Source organism: Nerophis lumbriciformis, linkage group LG19 (assembly GCF_033978685.3).
Source record: "Nerophis lumbriciformis linkage group LG19, RoL_Nlum_v2.1, whole genome shotgun sequence".
Lineage (NCBI taxonomy): Eukaryota > Metazoa > Chordata > Actinopteri > Syngnathiformes > Syngnathidae > Nerophis > Nerophis lumbriciformis.
The window spans coordinates 38312409-38335421 of NC_084566.2; the positions used below are offsets into that span (position 1 = coordinate 38312409).

At 40.5% G+C, this 23013-nt stretch overlaps 1 protein-coding gene across 4 annotated transcripts in view; it reads left to right on the top strand.

The window, feature by feature from the left end:
• The first annotated feature begins 3731 nt into the window (after positions 1-3731).
• The window catches only part of LOC133618439 (myosin IXb), a 158785-nt gene continuing 139503 nt past the window's right edge, over positions 3732-23013 (top strand). For 3 of the 4 annotated variants that reach the window (XR_009817306.1, XM_061978788.1, XM_061978790.1), the window contains exons 1-3: positions 3732-4058; positions 4175-4246; positions 13758-14514. Coding sequence is in view for 3 of the 4 variants with exons in the window: in XM_061978788.1 (XP_061834772.1) it covers positions 13759-14514 (756 nt within the window). In the remaining variant the exon portion in view is untranslated. The remainder of the gene's footprint in view (positions 4059-4174; positions 4247-13757; positions 14515-23013) is intronic. The other variant, XM_061978789.1, reaches the window with a different exon arrangement.

A 23013-nucleotide genomic window follows, 5' to 3' on the forward strand; every position in this document is an offset into this window, starting at 1 on the left:
AAATCATTTTTAAGGTTGTATTTTTTCTCTAAAATTGTATTTCTAAAAGTAATAAGAAGCAAAGTAAAAAAAACAAATGAATTTATTTAAACAAGTGAAGACCCATCCATCCATCCATTTTCTACCACTTATTCCAAGTGAAGACCAAGTCTTTAAAATATGTTCTTGGATTTTCAAATTCTATTTGAGTTTTGTCTCTTTTAGAATTAAAAATGTCGAGCAAAGCGAGACCAGCTTGCTAGTAAATAAATAAAATTTGAAAAATAGAGGCAGCTCACTGGTAAGTGCTGCTCTTTGAGCTATTTTTAGAACAGGCCAGCGGGCGACTGATCTGGTCCTTACGGGCTACCTGGTGACCGCGGGCACCGCGTTGGTGACCCCTGCCCTAGTCAGGGGCGCCGAAAAGGGGGGGTAAAGGAGACGGATTCTAGGGGCCCATGATGGAGGGGGGCCCAGAGAGGCCCCTAATGATGATGAAATTATAATACAGAAAAAATAATGACACTGTGTTGGGGGCCCTGTAAAGATTCTTTTAATGGGGCCCAAAATCCCTAGCGGCGCCCCTGGCCCTAGTATATACAATAATATAAACCAAGTCATTGTATTTCATTTAGGATTATTCCATATCTTCATTTAAATAAAAATATATTTGTATCTTTTTTAGATACAGTCAATAAATAATGTGAACATGTATCATAACATGGAAATCTAAGAGAACGTGTTGTGGATGATTGTGGACTGGGAATTTTTTTAATTTTATTTTTTTTACACATTTTTATAAAAATAAAAAAATAAAAAATAAAGTTTTTCCGACATTTTAGACGATTTCTCTTCTTAGTTATTATTTCTACGGCTGTAGAAAAGACCCGCTCACAGTGCGACACAGTTTGCGTATCGGTCACGTGACCAAAACAGCTCATGATCGGTCACGTGACTTTCTAAAAGCGGTACGCGCACCGACACAGGGTTTTGCTCTATGAGCTCGACGCATGCGCCGATGCATCGGTGTTGCCGGACCCATCACTATCAAACAGTGACCGTGTGGGGTCAAACTGTCACACTTATGATATATTGAGAATTGTTCTGGGGAAATTGAGTTATGTGGATCCAGATGAATGTGATCAAATGTGGTTCAGAGGAAACTGGATGTTAAAGTATGTAAAAAACAGTGACGTGCGGTGAGGTTGATGGCTGGTGAGGCACTGACTTCATCACAGTCAGATTTACAAACATATGAACCCTAAAGAGTATCTTATTCACCATTTGATTGGCAGCAGTTAACGGGTTATGTTTAAAAGCTCATACCAGCATTCTTCCCTGCTTGGCACTCAGCATCAAGGCTTGGAATTGGGGGTTAAATCACCAAAAATGATTCCCGGGCGCGGCGCCGCTGCTGCCCACTGCTCCCCTCACCTCCCAGGGGGTGAACAAGGGGATGGGTCAAATGCAGAGGACACATTTCATTACACCTAGTGTGTGTGTGACAATCATTGGTACTTTAACTTAACTTTAACTTTACACATACAAACCGTAGCACACAAAAAAGCACATTTAATAAAAAAAAAACGTTATTATGGTCTTACCTTTACTTATAAATGAAGTCCACAACTAAAGCCCTCACTTAAACTTTCCACGTGCAAGATTGAATCTATTTAAAAAAGTGTAACCGAGGGTTTATAAATGTCGCCTATACTGTATGAAACTACAAAATAACAAACACGGAGGCTCCAGTTTACACGAGGACCACTTTATTTACGTTCTTTCAAAAACCTCCGCTCCACTCCGTGTCTCATCACTTCCGCTCTTAGCACCTTCAAAATAAGTATACATATACTGTATAACAGCGCATAACAGGAACTTAACATCACAAAGAGAAAAGCCCATGAAAATAGGTTACAAAAGCTATTTCATAAGAAGCCAAAAAGTGCAAAAACAACAATGTTCGTGTTGGAGGAGTTGTGAATTAGATACACCTGCAGTCTGCAGGTGTACCTAATGTTGTGGCCCTGCAGTCATTCACAACTCCTCCAACACCAACATTATTGTTTTTGCACTTTTTGGCTTCTTATGAAATAACTTTTTTAAATAGATTCAATCTTGCACGTGGAAAGTTTAAGTGTGGGCTTTAGTTGATATAACAATTCTACGGCGGGGGTGCAGGAGGCGGGGTTACTGGAGCCTCAGCCAGTGCGTCTTTTGCAGCCGTTTTATGATCGCTCAGCACAAGAAATATGCTACACACATACAGTTGTTGACAAAATACACTGTACATTATATACCTCAGCTAACTAAACTATGGAAATGTATAATATAGTTCATATAGCAATACAGTCTCACTACACAGCAGGCCAGCAGTTAGCCGAGCCCGGAATCCATGTTGAGGCACTGAGTGACGTGCCTCAACTGGCTGCTGTTCACCGCACCGTCTCTTCTCAGTATTTGAACGGCAAATGTGAAAATTCAGCGATTTTGAATAAAAATCATCTAAAACTGGTGAAGTTAAATGGAAAATAACTCTATAGTATAATCACTGGATACATATAACAATTTAATTAATTTTTTTTCTTTTTACATTTTTTTTTCTTTCCATGGCGGGGCCTCACCTGCCTCTAGTGACTGCACATCACTGGTAAAAAAGGGGGGGATTCAAAAAGTTTATGTCTTCTTACCTGTTTAATTTCATTTAATTTTTTTTCTTAATTCAATTTTCTTTTCTTTTTTGTGAATTAATAATATTGCCGTTGATCCAGGGCCGGCCCGTGGCATAGGCCGTATAGGCAAATGCTAAGGGCGCCGTCCATCAGGGGGCGCCACGCCAGTGCCACAAATGTTGGAGAGAAAAAAAGAAAAGAAAAAAAAGTTGGTACTATTATTTCTAAATACAAAAAATAATCCCACGTTAATTAAAATGCAAAGTAAAGCCTATTTAATAGAAATATTATTTGTTACAACATTACGCCCCCTCACCCCCTCCCTCTCCCCCCTCACGGTGCGCCCCCTCCCTTCCCGTATCATGACTCTTTTTGGACGTCACCACATCAAAAAATTCACACAAGATGTCAAAACGGCCAAAACTGTCAGGTGCCCAGGGAAGAAAAAAGAGAAAAGAAGAGGAGGAGAAACGAGAAAAGACAGAGGTAGCAGGTAGGTGAGCCGAACATGAAATTATTTGTCTGTTACAGAATGTGATAGTAACCCGGCTTTTTAGCATTAAGCTAATGTCACATGATTCGGCAATTGCTAATCAATAAATAGCTAGTTCTGTTTTAACGTCGGGTTAATATTGTGGAGGGGGCTAAATTGTTATGGAAAATAATAATGTAACGTTAGGTAATTACAGTACTCCCACCTTACATTCCTCAGGGACATTTGTATTAGATCTTTTAAGCAGGTGTTTTTTTGTTTACATTGTTATTGCCTTCTGGTTAGCTATATTTGCCCTGCAGGTAATAGTCACTTTTCCACCCCTTTATATATTAGGTATAGTTGTAAGTAAAAAAAAAAAAGGTCAAAGACAAAGCTATTCGGTTTCTTGTGAGTATATACACTTCACTGCCGATGTGGGGGGGGCGCCACCTAAAATCTTGCCTAGGGCGCCAGATTGGTTAGGGCCGGGCCTGCGTTGAGCACATATTATGTACTCCATGTGTGATGTGGAGCTGACCATGACATTGCTCAATAAACAATATTTACAACACGCCGCTAGAGGGCGCCCACGCCCCGCAAGCTTGGCTGTAATACCGCGCCATAGCTTCATTTACACAGGCCAAACTCACCTGAGCTCTTCAAAAGTAGTCGACTATCATTTATTCGCCACCTCCAGTCGTCTTTTGCACAAACTTCTTCACTTAAAAGCCGAACCGACGCACATTTGTCGTTTCTTTCCCTTTCCCGGCCCGCGAAGACGGACGCGTGTCACTGCCGAGGTGGGGGTGAAGATCTAGGAAGTAACTTGGCTACTTTTCTCTCCGCTGGATGGCAAGGAGGACAACACACAATCTTCCAAATTGACAAATAAATTGTCCATTTTGAAGAGCGTCATCGACGCCGAAGTGCGTGTGAGTTGTGTGTTCGGCACCGGGACGTGCTTTGGACTTATAGCTGGGTTTACGTCTACCTGGAAACGCAGGTGAAGAAATTTGCTGAAGTGTGATTGTGATTTTTTTTTTTTTAGTTCTTCCCAAGAGTGCTTCCTTAAAAGAACTCCTCGCCTTTCTCAAGATGAAATGAATGTCTTTTCTTAGAGGTGAGCTCCACTTTTCTTATACCTTTTTAATTATTTTGACAAGACTTACCTTAACTGGTGTAAACGCTGATTTTTAGTAGATTGCACAGTTCAGTACAATTGACCACTAAATGGTAACACCCCAATCATTGGCGTTGTTAGGCCTATTTTAGGGGGGCTCAAGCCCCCCTAAAATATTCTAAAGCCCCCCTAAATAATTTGGTGTTATTTATATATACAGGTAAAAGCCAGTAAATTAGAATATTTTGAAAAACTTGATTTATTTCAGTAATTGCATTCAAAAGGTGTAACTTGTACATTATATTTATTCATTGCACACAGACTGATGCATTCAAATGTTTATTTCATTTAATTTTGATGATTTGAAGTGGCAACAAATGAAAATCCAAAATTCCGTGTGTCACAAAATTAGAATATTACTTAAGGCTAATACAAAAAAGGGATTTTTAGAAACGTTGGCCAACTGAAAAGTATGAAAATGAAAAATATGAGCATGTACAATACTCAATACTTGGTTGGAGCTCCTTTTGCCTCAATTACTGCGTTAATGCGGCGTGGCATGGAGTCGATGAGTTTCTGGCACTGCTCAGGTGTTATGAGAGCCCAGGTTGCTCTGATAGTGGCCTTCAACTCTTCTGCGTTTTTGGGTCTGGCATTCTGCATCTTCCTTTTCACAATACCCCACAGATTTTGTATGGGGCTAAGGTCAGGGGAGTTGGCGGGCCAATTTAGAACAGAAATACCATGGTCCGTAAACCAGGCACGGGTAGATTTTGCGCTGTGTGCAGGCGCCAAGTCCTGTTGGAACTTGAAATCTCCATCTCCATAGAGCAGGTCAGCAGCAGGAAGCATGAAGTGCTCTAAAACTTGCTGGTAGATGGCTGCGTTGACCCTGGATCTCAGGAAACAGAGTGGACCGACACCAGCAGATGACATGGCACCCCAAACCATCACTGATGGTGGAAACTTTACACTAGACTTCAGGCAACGTGGATCCTGTGCCTCTCCTGTCTTCCTCCAGACTCTGGGACCTCGATTTCCAAAGGAAATGCAAAATTTGCATGGTTGGGTGATGGTTTGGGGTGCCATGTCATCTGCTGGTGTCGGTCCACACAGCCGTCTACCAGCAAGTTTTATAGCACTTCATGCTTCCTGCTGCTGACCTGCTCTATGGAGATGGAGATTTCAAGTTCCAACAGGACTTGGCGCCTGCACACAGCGCAAAATCTACCCGTGCCTGGTTTACGGACCATGGTATTTCTGTTCTAAATTGGCCCGCCAACTCCCCTGACCTTAGCCCCATAGAAAATCTGTGGGGTATTGTGAAAAGGAAGATGCAGAATGCCAGACCCAAAAACGCAGAAGAGTTGAAGGCCACTATCAGAGCAACCTGGGCTCTCATAACACCTGAGCAGTGCCAGAAACTCATTGACTCCATGCCACGCCGCATTAACGCAGTAATTGAGGCAAAAGGAGCTCCAACCAAGTATTGAGTATTGTACATGCTCATATTTTTCATTTTCATACTTTTCAGTTGGCCAACATTTCTAAAAATCCCTTTTTTGTATTAGCCTTAAGTAATATTCTAATTTTGTGACACACGGAATTTTGGATTTTCATTTGTTGCCACTTCAAATCATCAAAATTAAATGAAATAAACATTTGAATGCATCAGTCTGCGTGCAATGAATAAATATAATGTACAAGTTACACCTTTTGAATGCAATTACTGAAATAAATCAAGTTTTTCAAAATATTCTAATTTACTGGCTTTTACCTGTATATATGTATACATTTTTTATTTTTTTTTACCAATATATGCCGACATATTCATTATAAAGTGGCCCGAATATGAGTTTAAATAAATAATCATATAAACTGTCATTATTCACTCAGTTTCCCCTCACTTCATAGCGTAAATCACCAAAAATTATTCCCGGGCGCGGCACCGCTGCTGCCCACTGCTCCCCTCACCTCCCAGGGGGTGAACAAGGGGATGGGTCAAATGCAGAGGACACATTTCACCACACCTAGTGTGTGCGTGTGACAATTGGTACTTTAAGGTAGAGAGCCCCTTTAGTGTGTCGGTATCCAATCCATTCTACTTGTTCATATAGAAAATGCCCACATCACTCAAAATCCAGTCCGCATTTTCTCTGCGACCTTGCTTGCGGTCCTTGGACTTGTTCATACAGAAAATGCCCACATCACTCTTGTAGAATCTATATAAAGTAATATTCACTAGTCTAATGTTAAAACAATGAAAAAAAACATTAAATATATTTGTTTTATTGTATTGTTACATTAATAGCTGTTATGTATTGTTATAGAATGGCTTGGTAAACATTTCATAGGATTTTCAGAGGGAGGAAAAACCAAGACATTTAATATAAAATGTCAAATTAATAAATACATTAAAAGAAAAAGGAAAAAAATGGTTAAAAGCCATCGTCCCGGGGAGCATTTCATTTTGTCCCGTGCATTTTTTAAATAATAATAATAGCAATGAATAATTTCTAAGTCTTTGTTAGCCGTTTGTGAAGTTTTGTGCTCGTGCGCTACGTTCGCTCGCGTCCTGTGCATCTCCTGGGGGCTAAGCCCCCCCCCCTGTCCTTAAAAGCTAGTGACGCCCCTGACCCCAATAAGTTTTTCAACTTATTTTTTTTTCTTTCTTTAGTTTATTTCGAACATGAACACACTTACATCATAATACATCACACAATTTCATATCATTTCATTTTACATCATGCCCGAAAAGGAGTAGGAAGAAGCAAAGCTTATTTAATCCTACCCCTTTCCCACTTCAAAGCGTTTACAAATATATAGAATCATTTACTGACCTTTTTATATAATAGAATAACATCTATGAATTAGTATACAACAGTTTTGTAATATGTAATTAATTAATTCAGTCATTATTAACATACTGAGATGAAGAATATCTTATTTTCAATAAGGTTGGAAGTATTTCTCATAATTCTTCTTCTTTGTACTCTTAGTAATGGTGTGTTTGGTGCTAAGGATTAATGTTGTTGAGTTTTAAAGTTAAAGTACCAATGATAGTCACACACACACTAGGTGTGGCGAAATTATTCTCTGCATTTGACCCATCACCCTATATCACCCCCTGGGAGGTGAGGGGATTACCAGGAATTGATTACGTAGACCCCGACTTAAACAAGTTGAAAAACTTATTGGGGTGTTACCATTTAGTGGTCAATTGTACGGAATATGTACTGTACTGTGCAATCTACAAATCCTGTTTCTATATGAGTTGGGAAATTGTGTTAGATGTAAATATAAACAGAACACAATGATTTGCAAATCATTTTCAACCCATATTCAATTGAATGCACTACAAAGACAACATATTTGATGTTCAAACTCATAAACTTTATTTATTTTTTTTGCAAATAATAATTAACTTAGAATTTCATGGCTGCAACACGTGCCAAAGTAGTTAGGAAAGGGCATGTTCACCACTGTGTTACATGGCCTTTCCTTTTAACAACACTCAGTAAACGTTTGGGAACTGAGGAGACACATTTTTGAAGCTTCTCAGGTGGAATTCTTTCCCATTCTTGCTTGATGTACAGCTTAAGTTGTTCAACAGTCCGGGGGTCTACGTTGTGGTATTTTAGGCTTCATAATGCGCCACACATTTTCAATGGGAGACAGGTCTGGACTACAGGCAGGCCAGTCTAGTACCCGCACTCTTTTACTATGAAGCCACGTTGATGTAACACGTGGCTTGGCATTGTCTTGCTGAAATAAGCAGGGGTGTCCATGGTAACGTTGCTTGGATGGCAACATATGTTGCTCCAAAACCTGTATGTACCTTTCAGTATTAATGGCACCTTCACAGATGTGTAAGTTACCCATGTCTTGGGCACTAATACACCCCCATACCATCACAGATGCTGGCTTTTCAACTTTGCGCCTATAACAATCCGGATGGTTCTTTTCCTCTTTGGTCCGGAGGACACGACGTCCACAGTTTTCATAAAAACAATTTGAAATGTGGACTCGTCAGACCACAGAACACTTTTCCACTTTGTATCAGTCCATCTTAGATGAGCTCAGGCCCAGTGAAGCCGACGGCGTTTCTGGGTGTTGTTGATAAACGGTTTTCGCCTTGCATAGGAGAGTTTTAACTTGCACTTACAGATGTGGCGACCAACTGTAGTTACTGACAGTGGGTTTCTGAAGTGTTCCTGAGCCCATGTGGTGATATCCTTTACACACTGATGTCGCTTGTTGATGCAGTACAGCCTGAGTGATCGAAGGTCACGGGCTTAGCTGCTTACGTGCAGTGATTTCTCCAGATTTTCTGAACCCTTTGATGATATTACGGACCGTAGATGGTGAAATCCCTAAATTCCTTGCAATAGCTGGTTAAGAAAGTTTTTTCTTAAACTGTTCAACAATTTGCGTACGCAATTGTTGACGAAGTGGTGACCCTCGCCCCATCCTTGTTTGTGAATGACTGAGCATTTCATGGAATCTACTTTTATACCCAATCATGGCACCCACCTGTTCCCAATTTGCCTGTTCACCTGTGGGATGTTCCAAATAAGTGTTTGATGAGCATTCCTCAACTTTATCAGTATTTATTGCCACCTTTCCCAACTTCTTTGTCACGTGTTGCTGGCATCAAATTCTAAAGTTAATGATTATTTGCACAAAAAAAAAGTTTTTCAGTTTGAACATCAAATATGTTGTCCTTGTAGCATATTCAACTGAATATGGGTTGAAAATTATTTGCAAATCATTGTATTCCGTTTATATTTACATCTAACACAATTTCCCAACTCATATGGAAACGGGGTTTGTACTAATAAAAGTTTCAATCAATCAATCAATCAAAGCAGCGGTGGCCGCGCCCGGGAATCATTTTTGGTGATTTAACCCCCAATTCCAACCCTTGATGCTGAGTGCCAAGCAGGGAGGTAATGACTCCCATTTTTATAGTCTTTGGTGTGACTCGGCCGGGGTTTGAACTCACAACCTACCGATCTTAGGGCGGACACTCTAACCCAGGCATGGGCAATTATTTAACTTGGGGGGGCCAGATTTAGATTTAAAAAAAGTGTGTATATCTATTTTTAGGAACACTAATACAAAACCTCACAATAATGATTGAAAGCTAAAAACGTTGACATTTTTTTCCTGAATGAGACACCCAGAATGTACATGAAAATAAAGAATGTGGGATTTACAATATTAACTATGAAAGATAAAAAACTGAATATTGACAACATATTTTACAATCAACCGAAACGCAACCGAAATGCAACAAACATAGTGAGAGAAAAAAACACCTACAATCTGAGATATCTCATAGTGACCATAGTAACTCATTAGATGACCATAGTAACTCATTAGATGACCATAGTAACTCATTAGATGACCATAGTAACTCATTAGATGACCATAGTAATTAGATGACCATAGTAACTCATTAGATGACCATAGTAACTCATTAGATGACCATAGTAACTCATTAGATGACCATAGTAATTAGATGACCATAGTAACTCATTAGATGACCATGGTAACTCATTAGATGACCATAGTAACTCATTAGATGACCATAGTAACTCATTAGATGACTATAGTAACTCATTAGATGACTATAATAACTCATTAGATGACTATAGTAACTAATTAGATGACCATAGTAATTAATTAGATGACCATAGTAAGTAATTAGATGACCATAGTAACTCATTAGATGACTATAGTAACTAATTAGATGACCATAGTAATTAATTAGATGACCATAGTAAGTAATTAGATGACCGTAGTAACTAGTATATGATGCAGATTCCAAGCATTGAAAGACTTAGTATAGTTGAAGACTTACGGTCATTAGAAAACATCACTGCACACATTAAACATCTAAAACAATTATTTGGGAATGTCCGGCGGGCCAGATTGAAAAGCTCAACGGGCCGCATGTGGCCCCCGGGCCTTAATTTGCCCAGGTCTGCTCTAACCACAAGGCCTCTGAGTAGGTAAACAGATAATGCAAACAATTCATACAGTTTTAAATATCATATTTTACACCAGAAAGTGGAACCATAATTTAAGCGGCATTTAAAAGTATTCAGGATGCCACCCAGACGTCTCCCTAGGGAGGTGTTTAGGGCACGTCTGACCGGTACGAGGCCACGGGGAAGACCCAGGACACGTTGGGAAGACTATGTCTCCCGGCTGGCCTGGGAACGCCTCAGGATCCCCCGGGAGGAGCTGGACGAAGTGGCTGGGGAGAGGGAAGTCTGGGCTTCCCTGCTTAGGCTGCTGCCCCCGCGACCCGGCCTCGGATAAGCAGAGGAAGATGGATGGATTAAATGTATTTAAAAGGTTAACATCTGCATTTACCCTCTCGTGCTCCTTGGGATTGACAACACATTTTGTCTTACATTGTAAAAGTACCTGTGTTGAAATATGTCAAATAGAATATGCAAAAAAAAAACAGGCATTGAAATTAAAAAGCAAATTCCATCCATCCATTTTCTTCGCGGGGGCAGCAGCCCAAGCAGGGAAGACCAGACTTCCCTCTCCCCAGCCACTTCGTCCAGCTCCTCCTGGGGGATCCCCAGGCCTTCCCAGGCCAGCCCGGAGACATAGTCTCCCTAACGTGTCCCGGGTCTTCCCCGTGGCCTTCTACCGGTTGAACGTGCCCTAAACACCTCCCTAGGGAGGCGTCTGGGTGGCATCCTGATTACTTTTAAATGCCGCTTAAATTATGGTTCCACTTTCTGGTGTAAAATATGATAATTCAAGATGCCCGAATCACCTAATTTGGCTCCTCTCCATGTGGAGGAGCAGCAACTTTATTCCGAGCCCCTACCAAATGACGGAACTTTTTTTTCACCAAGTACCACCTCAGAAAAAACTTGGTTCTCAAAGTACCGCCATTATGACCAACATTTAAAAAGTAGCGTAGTATGCCTAAGTAATCATTAAAAACAAGGCAGAGGTTTTATTTAACAAGTATAAATTAGTTTTGGCCACTGCAACATCACACATGGTTTGAACAGTAACACTGTAATTGATTCTTTAGCGTACCACTCGATTTACTGCCATAGTGGGTGTGTGGGTGTAGCTCAACTTCCCGCCACTAAATGTTTCTCTTCAGGATTAATTGGATAAAGCATTAATTGTTTGGATTTTTTTTTTTTTAATACTAATATGTGTTGACCACATTAATGCTGCACACAGGAGTTGGACCATAGCAGAGATTTAGGTGAATATAGCAGCATTTTGTACCTTTTAAAGGGGAACATTATCACCAGACCTATGTAAGCGTCAATATATACCTTGATGTTGCAGAAAAAAGACCATATATTTTTTTAACCGATTTCCGAACTCTAAATGGGTGAATTTTGGTGAATTAAACGCCTTTCTATTATTCGCTCTCGGAGCGATGACGTCACATCGGGAAGCAATCCGCCATTTTCTCAAACACCGAGTCAAATCAGCTCTGTTATTTTCCGTTTTTTCAACTGTTTTCCGTACCTTGGAGACATCATGCCTCGTCGGTGTGTTGTCGGAGGGTGTAACAACACGAACAGGGACGGATTCAAGTTGTACCAGTGGCCCAAAGATGCCAAAGTGGCAAGAAATTGGACGTTTGTTCCGCACACTTTACCGACGAAAGCTATGCTACGACAGAGATGGCAAGAATGTGTGGATATCCTGCGACTGTCATGTCTGTGTAATCATGTTTTGTCTTAGTCATGTTTTGTTTAGTTATTGGACTTTTTAGTTTCTGGCTTTTCACTCCCTTGTCTTGTTTCCATGATTACCCATTAGTTTCACCTGTTCCACGTTTGGACTCATTGGGCACTCTTGTTTGTCACCATAGCAACCCATTAGTTTTCACCTGTCACGTCACGCACCCGTTTCACGTTTTGAGTCACGCACCTGTTTTCGTTAATCATGTCTGTAGTATTTAAGTTCATTGTTTTTCAGTTTGTCTTTCTGGTGACATCCCCACATTTATGCTCTGCACATTTCTGACACTTTTTTCATGTCCATCGTTCACGCTGCTCCTTTTGTCCATGCCAAGTAAGTTTTGTTTATTAATGCCACAGTTAGTGTTTTTGTTGTTGTTCATAGTTTCTGCCTTTGTGCAAGTATTTGTTTTCATAGCCAAGTTGTTTCTCCGCCACTGTGCGCGCTTTTCGTTTGTACTTTTTTTGATAAGTTTAAATAAATATGTTCTCACATTCCCTTCTCGCCCAAGCCAACTTTCCGTTGCCTTCTAGAAAAACTAAACCCCAGGACCAAGTCATGACATCGGAGAGCAATCCGCCATTTTCTCAAACACATTACAAACACCGAGTCAAATCAGCTCTGTTATTTTATGTTTTTTCGACTGTTTTCCGTACCTTGGAGTCATCATGCCTCGTCGGTGTGTTGTCGGAGGGTGTAACAACACGAACAGGGACGGATTCAAGTTGCACCAGTGGCCCAAAGATGCCAAAGTGGCAAGAAATTGGACGTTTGTTCCGCACACTTTACCGACGAAAGCTATGCTACGACAGAGATGGCAAGAATGTGTGGATATCCTGCGACACTCAAAGCAGATGCATTTCCAACTGGACTGGACAGAACAGCTTTCAGGAAAAGAGAGCGGATGAGGGTATGTCTACAGAATATATGAATTGATGAAAACTGGGCTGTCTGCACTCTCAAAAGTGCATGTTGTTGCCAAATGTATTTCATATGCTGTAAACCTAGTTCATAGTTGTTAGTTTCCTTTAATGCCAAACAAACACATACCAATCGTTGGTTAGAAGGTGATGGCCGAATTCGTCCTCGCTTTCTCCCGTGTCGCTGGCTGTCGTGTCGTTTTCGTCGGTTTCGCTTGCATACGGTTCAAACCGATATGGCTCAATAGCTTCAGTTTCTTCTTCAATTTCGTTTTCGCTACCTGCCTCCACACTACAACCATCCGTTTCAATACATGCGTAATCTGTTGAATCGCTTAAGCCGCTGAAATCCGAGTCTGAATCCGAGCTAATGTCGCTATAGCTTGCTGTTCTATCCGCCATGTTTGTTTGTATTGGCATCACTATGTGACGTCACAGGAAAATGGACGGGTGTATATAACGATGGTTAAAATCAGGCACTTTGAAGCTTTTTTTTAGGGATATTGCGTGATGGGTAAAATTTTGAAAAAAACTTCGAAAAATAAAATAAGCCACTGGGAACTGATTTTTAATGGTTTTAACCCTTCTGAAATTGTGATAATGTTCCCCTTTAAGACAACAAACTTTGTGAGAGTGAATCATCCATTCGTGGTGGTGAGGTAGTGCACACCATTTTGCTTTAATTGCTGCAAAATGTAACCAACAATCAATGTCAAAAGTTTTTTAAATACCCATTCCTCCTTTTCTTCTATCCAGACATGACATTTAGTTGCTTTTAAGCAGCTCTTAGATTCGGTCTATCATTAGGTCCAGTTGGATCTTGCTGAGGTTTTCTTTCCTTCATTCAGGATGAGCGCTTCCGATGGAGAGGCCCGCGTCGTGCAGATTTCCCCCAGGCTGCCCCAGGCCTCCGTGCCCGCCTACTGCCCGCTTCAGATCGGCGCCGGGGACACTGCCAGGGCAGTCATCTCCAACGCAGTGGTCACCCTGGGGCTGGACGCCAGCAGGACGTACAACCTGCTGGAGGTGAGAAAAAGCGGCCATGAGGAGAAGCTGACGCTGGAGGCTGGAGACTTCCCTCTGGAGCGAGTCCTGCTGTGGCCCAAGGAAGCCCAGAGGTGGCACCCCGAGAGCCGGGGGTACTACTTCATCCTGGAAGAGGCCAAGAATGGAGACCCCCTGGTGGAAAGCGGTAACGAAGACTGTGATGATCTGTGCGACCTCCCCACTCTGACTGAGGATTCTATCCTGGAGGCTTTACGCCAACGCTTCCACCAGCACAAAATCTACACGTACGCCAGCAACATCCTCCTGGCGCTCAACCCCAACAAGTTCCTCCCCTTGTACTACAACCCCAAGTATGTCAAGATGTACGAGAATCAGCCGCTGGGGAAGCTGAGCCCGCATATATTCGCCATGGCCGACCTGGCCTACAGAGCCATGCTGAACCGGAAGGTGGACCAGTGCATCGTCCTGTCTGGCGAAAGCGGATCCGGGAAGACGGAAAGCGGAAGCTACCTCGTCCACTGCCTGACGGCGCTGAGCCAGCAGACGTACTGCACCGGCATAGAGCGCACCGTCCTGGGAGCCAGCCCCGTGCTCGAGGTAGGAAGTCATGCGGTCGTTTCTACGGCAACGAGTGCATGCGGCCATTTCCGGTTTGTTGGATTTTGTGTCCAATTTTGCTTAAAAATTCTCAGGGTTTGTTTACTGTCAAAATATTCTCTAAAATTATACAAATCACCTACAACATTTAAATGAAATAAATCGACTAACACCATATGTTAAATCAAACCATGAGAAGTAAGCTTGTTCAGTTTAGGATCACCAAATTTAACAATTACCATATTTTTCGGAGTATAAGTCGCTCCGGAGTATAAGTCACACCGGCCGAAAATGCATAATAAAGAAGGAAAAAAACATAAGTCGCACTGGAGTATAAGTCACATTTTTTTGGGAAATTTATTTGATCAAATCCAACACCAAGAATAGACATTTGAAAGGCAATTTAAAATAAATCAAGAATAGTGAACAACAGGCTGAATAAGTGTACGTTATATGCAGTGTTGGGACTAACGCGTTACAAAGTAACGCGTTACTGTAACGCCGTTAGTTTCGGCGGTAACTAGTAATCTAACGCGTCATTTTTTATATTCAGTAACTCAGTTACCGTTACTACATGATGCATTACTGCGTTATTTTACGTTATTTTTCATGTAGTATCGGATAGAAACAGAAGATCTGAGTGTGTTTTATTGCAGCGGTGGAAAAGAAAAGGCGTGCTTTGTGTGGGTGGGGGCGGGGGCGGGGGAGACTACCATACCGCAGTTGAGGAGCGCAAGGGAGACGTTCCTCCAGGGCCTATGTACGTCTTCGGGGCTAACAACCTTCACTTTACCCGGCAGTGGGTCTTTACAGCTGAGGGTGAATGACAAGACGGGCGGTTTGTTGCAACTTTGTGACTTTATTGGACGCAGCCATCCACCAAGATAGAGCACCTGCACGTACTCACTGTCGCCGCTCGCTCACCTCTCTCGACCACTCACTCACTGACGTCACTCACCTCACACGCTGTCATATCTTAAAGGGCCACACACACACACACACATACGCGACTCTCATAACAACTAACAAGACATCATGGCAAAGCCAGAAGTCGAGTTTTTTTTAACATGGAGACATTCTCAATACTTTTCTTTTGTCGAGCACAAAGAAAATAACATTTTAGTTAAATGTAAGTTGTGTCTTGGATCAAAGATTCTATCTACTTAAAGTTAAAGTGCCATTATGTTGCAGCAATTTAAAATAGTTTTGTCAATTTGTTCTGGCCTGAAATAAATTGGCCCTTTGAAACATATCTTTGTCTTTGTGTGTTGTATGTAGACCACATTGCTTTCTGAGTTCAGTGATGCAAATGCATGTCAAGTTGATCAACAGATTGTATTATTCTCCAGTGCAATAACAGTGCTGAAATGAAGGCTAAAAGGGCATTAATGGGAGCCTTTAAAAAAGGGGACTAGTTACTTTTCACAGTAACGCATTACTTTTTGGTGTAAGTAACTGAGTTAGTAACTGAGTTACTTTTGAAATAAAGTAACTAGTAACTGTAACTAGTTACTGGTTTTCAGTAACTAACCCAACACTGGTTATATGAGGCATAAATAACCAACTGGTATGTTAACGTAACTTATTATGGTTTAGAGTCATTCAAATCACTATAACATATAGAATATGCTATACGTTTACCAATCTGTCACTCCTCATTAGGGCTGCAACTAACAACTAATTTGATAATCGATTAATCTGTCGATTACTTTGATTAATAATCGGATAAAAGAGACAAACTACATTTCTATCATTTCCAGTATTTTATTGAAAAAAAAACAGCATAATGGCACCATACTTATTTTGATTATTGTTTCTCAGCTGTTTGTAAATGTTGCAGTTTATAAATAAAGGTTTATAAAAAAAATGTATAAAAAAATTAATAAATTTAAAAAGAGTAGCCTCTGCACATGCGCATAGCATAGATCCAACGAATCGATGACTAAATGAATCACCAACTATTTTTATAATCGATTAGTTGTCGCAGCCCTACTCCTAATCGCTAATCTCAGTTTTTATAAATTACCGGCAATGTTGAAATGATACATTTTCATAGGTACGGAAGTAGTAGCAGGTAGCATCTTTTTTTTCACAATGCACCAATTTTTTATTGGTTGACGTTTGTGTGTGTGACGATTGCTGATATACGCCTAGTCCAGGGGTCGGCAACCCGCGGCTCTAGAGCCGCATGCGGCTCTTTAGCGCCGCCCTAGTGGCTCTCTGGAGCTTTTTAAAAAATGTATGAAAAATGGAAAAAGACTAGGGGAAAAAAATCAATTTTTTGTTTTAATATGGTTTCTGTCGGAGGACAAACATGACACAAGCCTCCCTAATTGTTACAAAGCACACTGTTTATATTAAACATGCTTCACTGATTCGAGTATTTGGCAAGCGCCGTTTTGTCCTACTAATTTTGGCGGTCCTTGAACTCACCTTAGTTTGTTTACATGTATAACTTTCTCCGACTTTCTAGGACGTGTTTTATGCCACTTCTTTTTCTGTCTCATTTTGTCCACCAAACTTTTAACGTTGTGCTTGAAAGGTGAGTTTTGTTGATGTTATTGACTTGTGTGGAGTGCTAATCAGACATATTTGGTCACTGCATGACTGCAAGCTAATTGATGCTAACATGCTATTTAGGCTAGCTATATGTACATATTGCATCATTATGCCTCATTTGTAGCTATATTTGAGCTCATTTAGTTTCCTTTAAGTCCTCTTAATTCAATTTATATCTCATGACACACTATCTGTATGTAATATGGCTTTTAATTTTTTGCGGCTCCAGACAGATTTGTTTTTGTATTTTTGGTCCAATATGGCTCTATCAACATTTTGGGTTGCCGACCTCTGGTCTAGTCTCTTACGTGAATGAGCTAAATAATATTTGATATTTTACGGTAATGTGTTAATAATTTCACACATAAATCGCTCCAGAGTATAAATTGCAACCCCGGCCAAACTATGAAAAAAACTGCGATTTATAATCCGAAAAATACGATACAGTCAATTACGTTTTATATGAATCTCTCAATTTTATATAATCTACACCATGTTGCCTCAAATATTGTCACCCAACCTCCATCCGTCCATCCATTTTTCTACCGCTTAGGGGTCGCGGGGGGTGCTGGTGCCTATCTCAGCTACAATCAGGCGGAAGGCGGGGTACACCCTGGACAAGTTGCCACCTCATCGCAGTGCCAACAAAAAACTACAACATACAGTTAAACAAAAAAATACAAAATAATGGAGAAAAAAACTGAAGAGTACTGTGCCAATTACAAATTATTGCAGATTGTCAGCATCATTTTGAGACCAATTTAAGCATTAATGTATTCATAATATATAATCATTGATATACAAGTGCTAGGGAAGCACGGTGGAACAGGGGTTAGTGCATGTGCCTCACAATACGAAGGTCCTGAGTAGTCCTGAGTTCAATCCCGGGCTCGGGATCTTTCTGTGTGGAGTTTGCATGTTCTCCCTGTGACTGCGTGGGTTCCCCCCGGGTACTCTGGCTTCCTCCCACCTCCAAAAACATGCACCTGGGGATAGGTTGATTGGCAACACTAAATGGTCCCTAGTGTGTGAATGTTGTCTGTCTATCTGTGTTGGCCCTGTGATGAGGTGGCGACTTGTCCAGGGTGTACCCCGCCTTCTGCCCGAATGCAGCTGAGATAGGCTCCAGCACCCTCCGCGTCCCCAAAAGGGACAAGCGGTAGAAAATGGATGGATGGATGGCTGATATACAAGTATCCTTAGTATTTTTTGTCATTGTCATTGGAAGGTCAATTTTTAATGATCATAAAAAATAAACGAACAAAAGTAAAATGGACTGTCAATCTCTCCTAGCAAAAATTGTACTTCAATAAATATTGAACATCTTGAGGTGCAGGTGTCGATGGTTCTCATCTTGCCCATTCAGTTTAAAGCTTAAATATTCCCACCCTGGGACCTTTGGCTTTGCAATCATCTTTCTTTCCCTCCTAACTTGTGTTAGTTTGCGGTGCTTCTCATTAGTCAGTGAGGCTCCTTACAGGAGGATTCACTCCCTTATTGAATGAGAGAGCGATGCACAGAGTGAACCCTCTTGCACCTCTTTTAGAAAGCAAAAATACAACAACAACAAAACCCCACAGACATGACAATTTGTCCATGCCAACAAAGTTATTGAGTTAACGTTTTCTTTTTGTTTGATTAATTGGCTACATCGGCTGAAGCCTACCTACAGTATACGGTGTCCCAGGAGGTTTGGGCTCAGTGAGCGTCTGAAGATTTAACTCCGCAAGTCAGTGGCTTTTGCTTTGGCACAGACGGTGTACTCATTTTGGAAAGGGCAAAAGGTGATGATTGATTGAAACTTTTATTAGTAGATTGCACATATTCCGTACAATTGACCACTAAATGGTAACACCACAATAAGTTTTTCAACTCGTTTAAGTCGGGGTCCACTTAAATTGATTCATGATACAGATATACTATCATCATAATACAGTCATCACACAAGATAATCATCAGAGTATATAGTACATTGAATTATTTACATTATGTACAATCTGGGGTGTGGGATGTGGAGGGGGGGGGGGGTTAGGTTTGGTTGATATCAACACTTCAGTCATCAACAATTGCATCATCAGAGAAATGGACATTGGAACAGTGTAGGACTGACTTGGTAGGACGGTGCTCACACTTTTTCTGCAGGCGAGCTACTTTTCAATTGATCAAGCCGTGGGGATCTACCTCATTCATATATATCATTTATATTTACTTATTTATGAAATATATGTTTTTGTTAACAAGTTAAAGGTGTTTAATGATAATGCAAGCATGTTTAACACATATAGTTAATATTGTTAAAAAATTTAAGGTGTTTAATGATAATACAAGTATGTTTAATACATATAGTTAATATTGTTAACAAGTTAAAGGTGTTTAATGATAATGCAAGCATGTTTAACACATAGTTAATATTGTTAAAAAATTAAAGGTGTTTAATGATAATACAAGAATGTTTAATACATATAGTTAATATTGTTAACAAGTTAAAGGTGTTTAATGATAATACAAGCATGTTTAACACAGTTAATATTGTTAACAACTTAAAGGTGTTTAAAGATATTACAAGCATGTTTAACACATATAGTTAATATTGTTAATAAGTTAAAGGTGTTTAAAGATAATACAAGCATGTTTAACACATATAGTTAATATTGTTAACAAGTTAAAGGTGTTTAAAGATAATACAAGCATGTTTAACACATATAGTTAATATTGTTAATAAGTTAAAGGTGTTTAAAGATAATACAAGCATGTTTAACACATATAGATTCCTTTCTTTCATGAAGACAAGAATATAAGTTGGTGTATTACCTGATTCTGATGACTTGCATTGATTGGACAGTGGTGCTGATAATGTCCGCATTTTCGAATGGAGGAGAAAAAAAGTCCTCCTTTCTGTCCAATACCACATGAAAGTGGTTGGTTTTTGGCATCTTATTTGTCCAGCTTCCGTACTCCTTTGTATACACTTTACAAGAAATACATTGTCGGCAAACTCCGTAGCTTGCTAGCTTGTGTGTGTTAGCTTTCTGAGACTCTTATTTTGGTAGCGCAACTGTGCAGTCGGTCTTTGGAGTTTTGACGACAGGTACGGCGCCAGTCTGTTGAAATAAAGTGTTTCTCGCCTTCCAGTCGGTAATTTTAATGAGCTGGCAGCAGCCAGCGTCATCTCAGAAGACCCTCGGGTGCCGTGAATGTCAATCAAGTGACGAAAGTGACGTCATAGTGAAGATTTATGATCGCTCAGTTTTAGGACTATTTTTTTAATGCCTGGCTGGTGATCGACTGACACACCCTCCGAGATCGACCGGTAGCTCGCGATCGACGTAATGAGCACCCCTGTGGTAGGATATGTACAGAAAGTAGTGGACACAGCGAGAGAGAGAGAGAGAGAGAGAGAGAGAGAGAGAGATCAGAAAGCATAAGAATAAGTATCTACATTTGATTATTTACATTTGATTATTTACAATCCGGGGAGGTAGAATGTGGAAGGGAGGGTGTTAGTTTAGGGTTGAAGTTGCCTGGAGGTGTTCTTTTAGTGCGGTTTTGAAGGAGGATAGAGATTCACTTTCTTTTACACCTGTTGGGAGTGCATTCCTTATTGATGTGGCATAGAAGGAGAATGAGTTAAGACCTTTGTTAGATCGGAATCTGGGTTTAACGTGGTTAGTGGAGCTCCCCCTGGTGTTGTGGTTATGGCGGTCATTTACGTTAAGGAAGTAGTTTGACATGTACTTCGGTATCAGGGAGGTGTAGCGGATTTTATAGACTAGGCTCAGTGCAAGTTGTTTTACTCTGTCCTCCACCCTGAGCCAGCCCACTTTGGAGAAGTGGATAGGAGTGAGGTGGGGTGGAGGTCTAGAAGTAATCTGACTAGCTTGTTCTGGGATGTTTGGAGTCTAGATTTGAGGGTTTTGGAGGTGCTAGGGTACCAGGAGGTGCATGTGTAATCGAAAAAGGATTGAATGAGAGTTCCCGCTAGAATCTTCATGGTGTTTTTGTTGACCAGAGAGGAGATTCTATAGAGAAATCTCATTCGTTGGTTGACCTTTTTGATTACCTTGGTTGCCATTTTATCACAGGAAAGATTAGCCTCTAGAATGGAACCTAGGTAGGTGACCTCATCTTTCCTGGTGATAACAATGTCACCCACTTTTATAGTGAAGTCACTGACTTTCTTAAGGTTAGTGATGATAACCATAAGACATGAAACAAAGTAGCATGGTCCTGGCTGCTCCGTACAATATGGCCAAACTGGCAATGAGGAAACACCGGAAAAAACGTGACGTTCACTTCAAGATAAGTTGTGATTAGTTTCATTGGAATAAGACTCACCCTCCCAGACACTGGTGTCAGAAGTATTTTTACACCTGTACCTGTATGACCGTTACCTGAAACATTACTTTATTATTAGAAACTTTACCTCCATTAAAAAAAACATTTAATTAAATAAATACAATAAATACAATTTAAAAAAAATAAAAATGGAAACTGTTAATGGTTCCTACTCCATTTCAGACCTCTTGTGAACTGTATGCAAGTGTTATATGTATGTTCATATAAAACTAAAGTAAAACTTTGCTTGTACAGTTGACAAAGGCTTTGTAATAACAGTCTCACCCCGAGTGGATCTAACATAATAGTGTGAGAGTCCAGTCCATAGTGGATCTAACATAATAGTGTGAGCGTCCAGTCCATAGTGGATCTAACATAATAGTGAGAGAGTCCAGTCCATAGTGGATCTGACATAATAGTGTGAGAGTCCAGTCCATAGTGGATCTAACATAATAGTGTGAGAGTCCAGTCCATAGTGGATCTAACATAATAGTGTGAGAGTCCAGTCCATAGTGGATCTAACATAATAGTGTGAGAGTCCAGTCCATAGTGGATCTAACATAATAGTGTGAGAGTCCAGTCCATAGTGGATCTAACATAATAGTGAGAGTCCAGTCCATAGTGGATCTAACATAATAGTGTGAGAGTCCAGTCCATAGTGATCTAACATAATAGTGAGAGTCCAGTCCATAGTGGATCTAACATAATAGTGAGAGTTCAGTCCGTAGTGGATCTAACATAATAGTGTGAGAGTCCAGTCCATAGTGGATCTAACATAATAGTGTGAGAGTCCAGTCCATAGTGGATCTAACATAATAGTGAGAGTCCAGTCCATAGTGGATCTAACATAATAGTGAGAGTTCAGTCCATAGTGGATCTAACATAATAGTGAAAGTCCAGTCCATAGTGGATCTAACATAATAGTGTGAGAGTCCAGTCCATAGTGGATCTAACATAATAGTGAGAGTTCAGTCCATAGTGGATCTAACATAATAGTGTGAGAGTCCAGTCCATAGTGGATCTAACATAATAGTGAGAGTTCAGTCCATAGTGGATCTAACATAATAGTGAGAGTCCAGTCCATAGTAGATCTAACATAATAGTTAAAGTCCAGTCCATAGTGGATCTAACATAATAGTGTGAGAGTCCAGTCCATAGTGGATCTAACATAATAGTGCGAGAGTCCAGTCCATAGTGGATCTAACATAATAGTGAGAGTCCAGTCCATAGTGGATCTAACATAATAGTGTGAGAGTCCAGTCCATAGTGATCTAACATAATAGTGAGAGTCCAGTCCATAGTGGATCTAACATAATAGTGAGAGTTCAGTCCATAGTGGATCTAACATAATAGTGAGAGTCCAGTCCATAGTAGATCTAACATAATAGTGAAAGTCCAGTCCATAGTGGATCTAACATAATAGTGTGAGAGTCCAGTCCATAGTGGATCTAACATAATAGTGAGAGTTCAGTCCATAGTGGATCTAACATAATAGTGAGAGTTCAGTCCATAGTGGATCTAACATAATAGTGAAAGTCCTGTCCATAGTGGATCTAACATAATAGTGTGAGAGTCCAGTCCATAGTGGATCTAACATAATAGTGA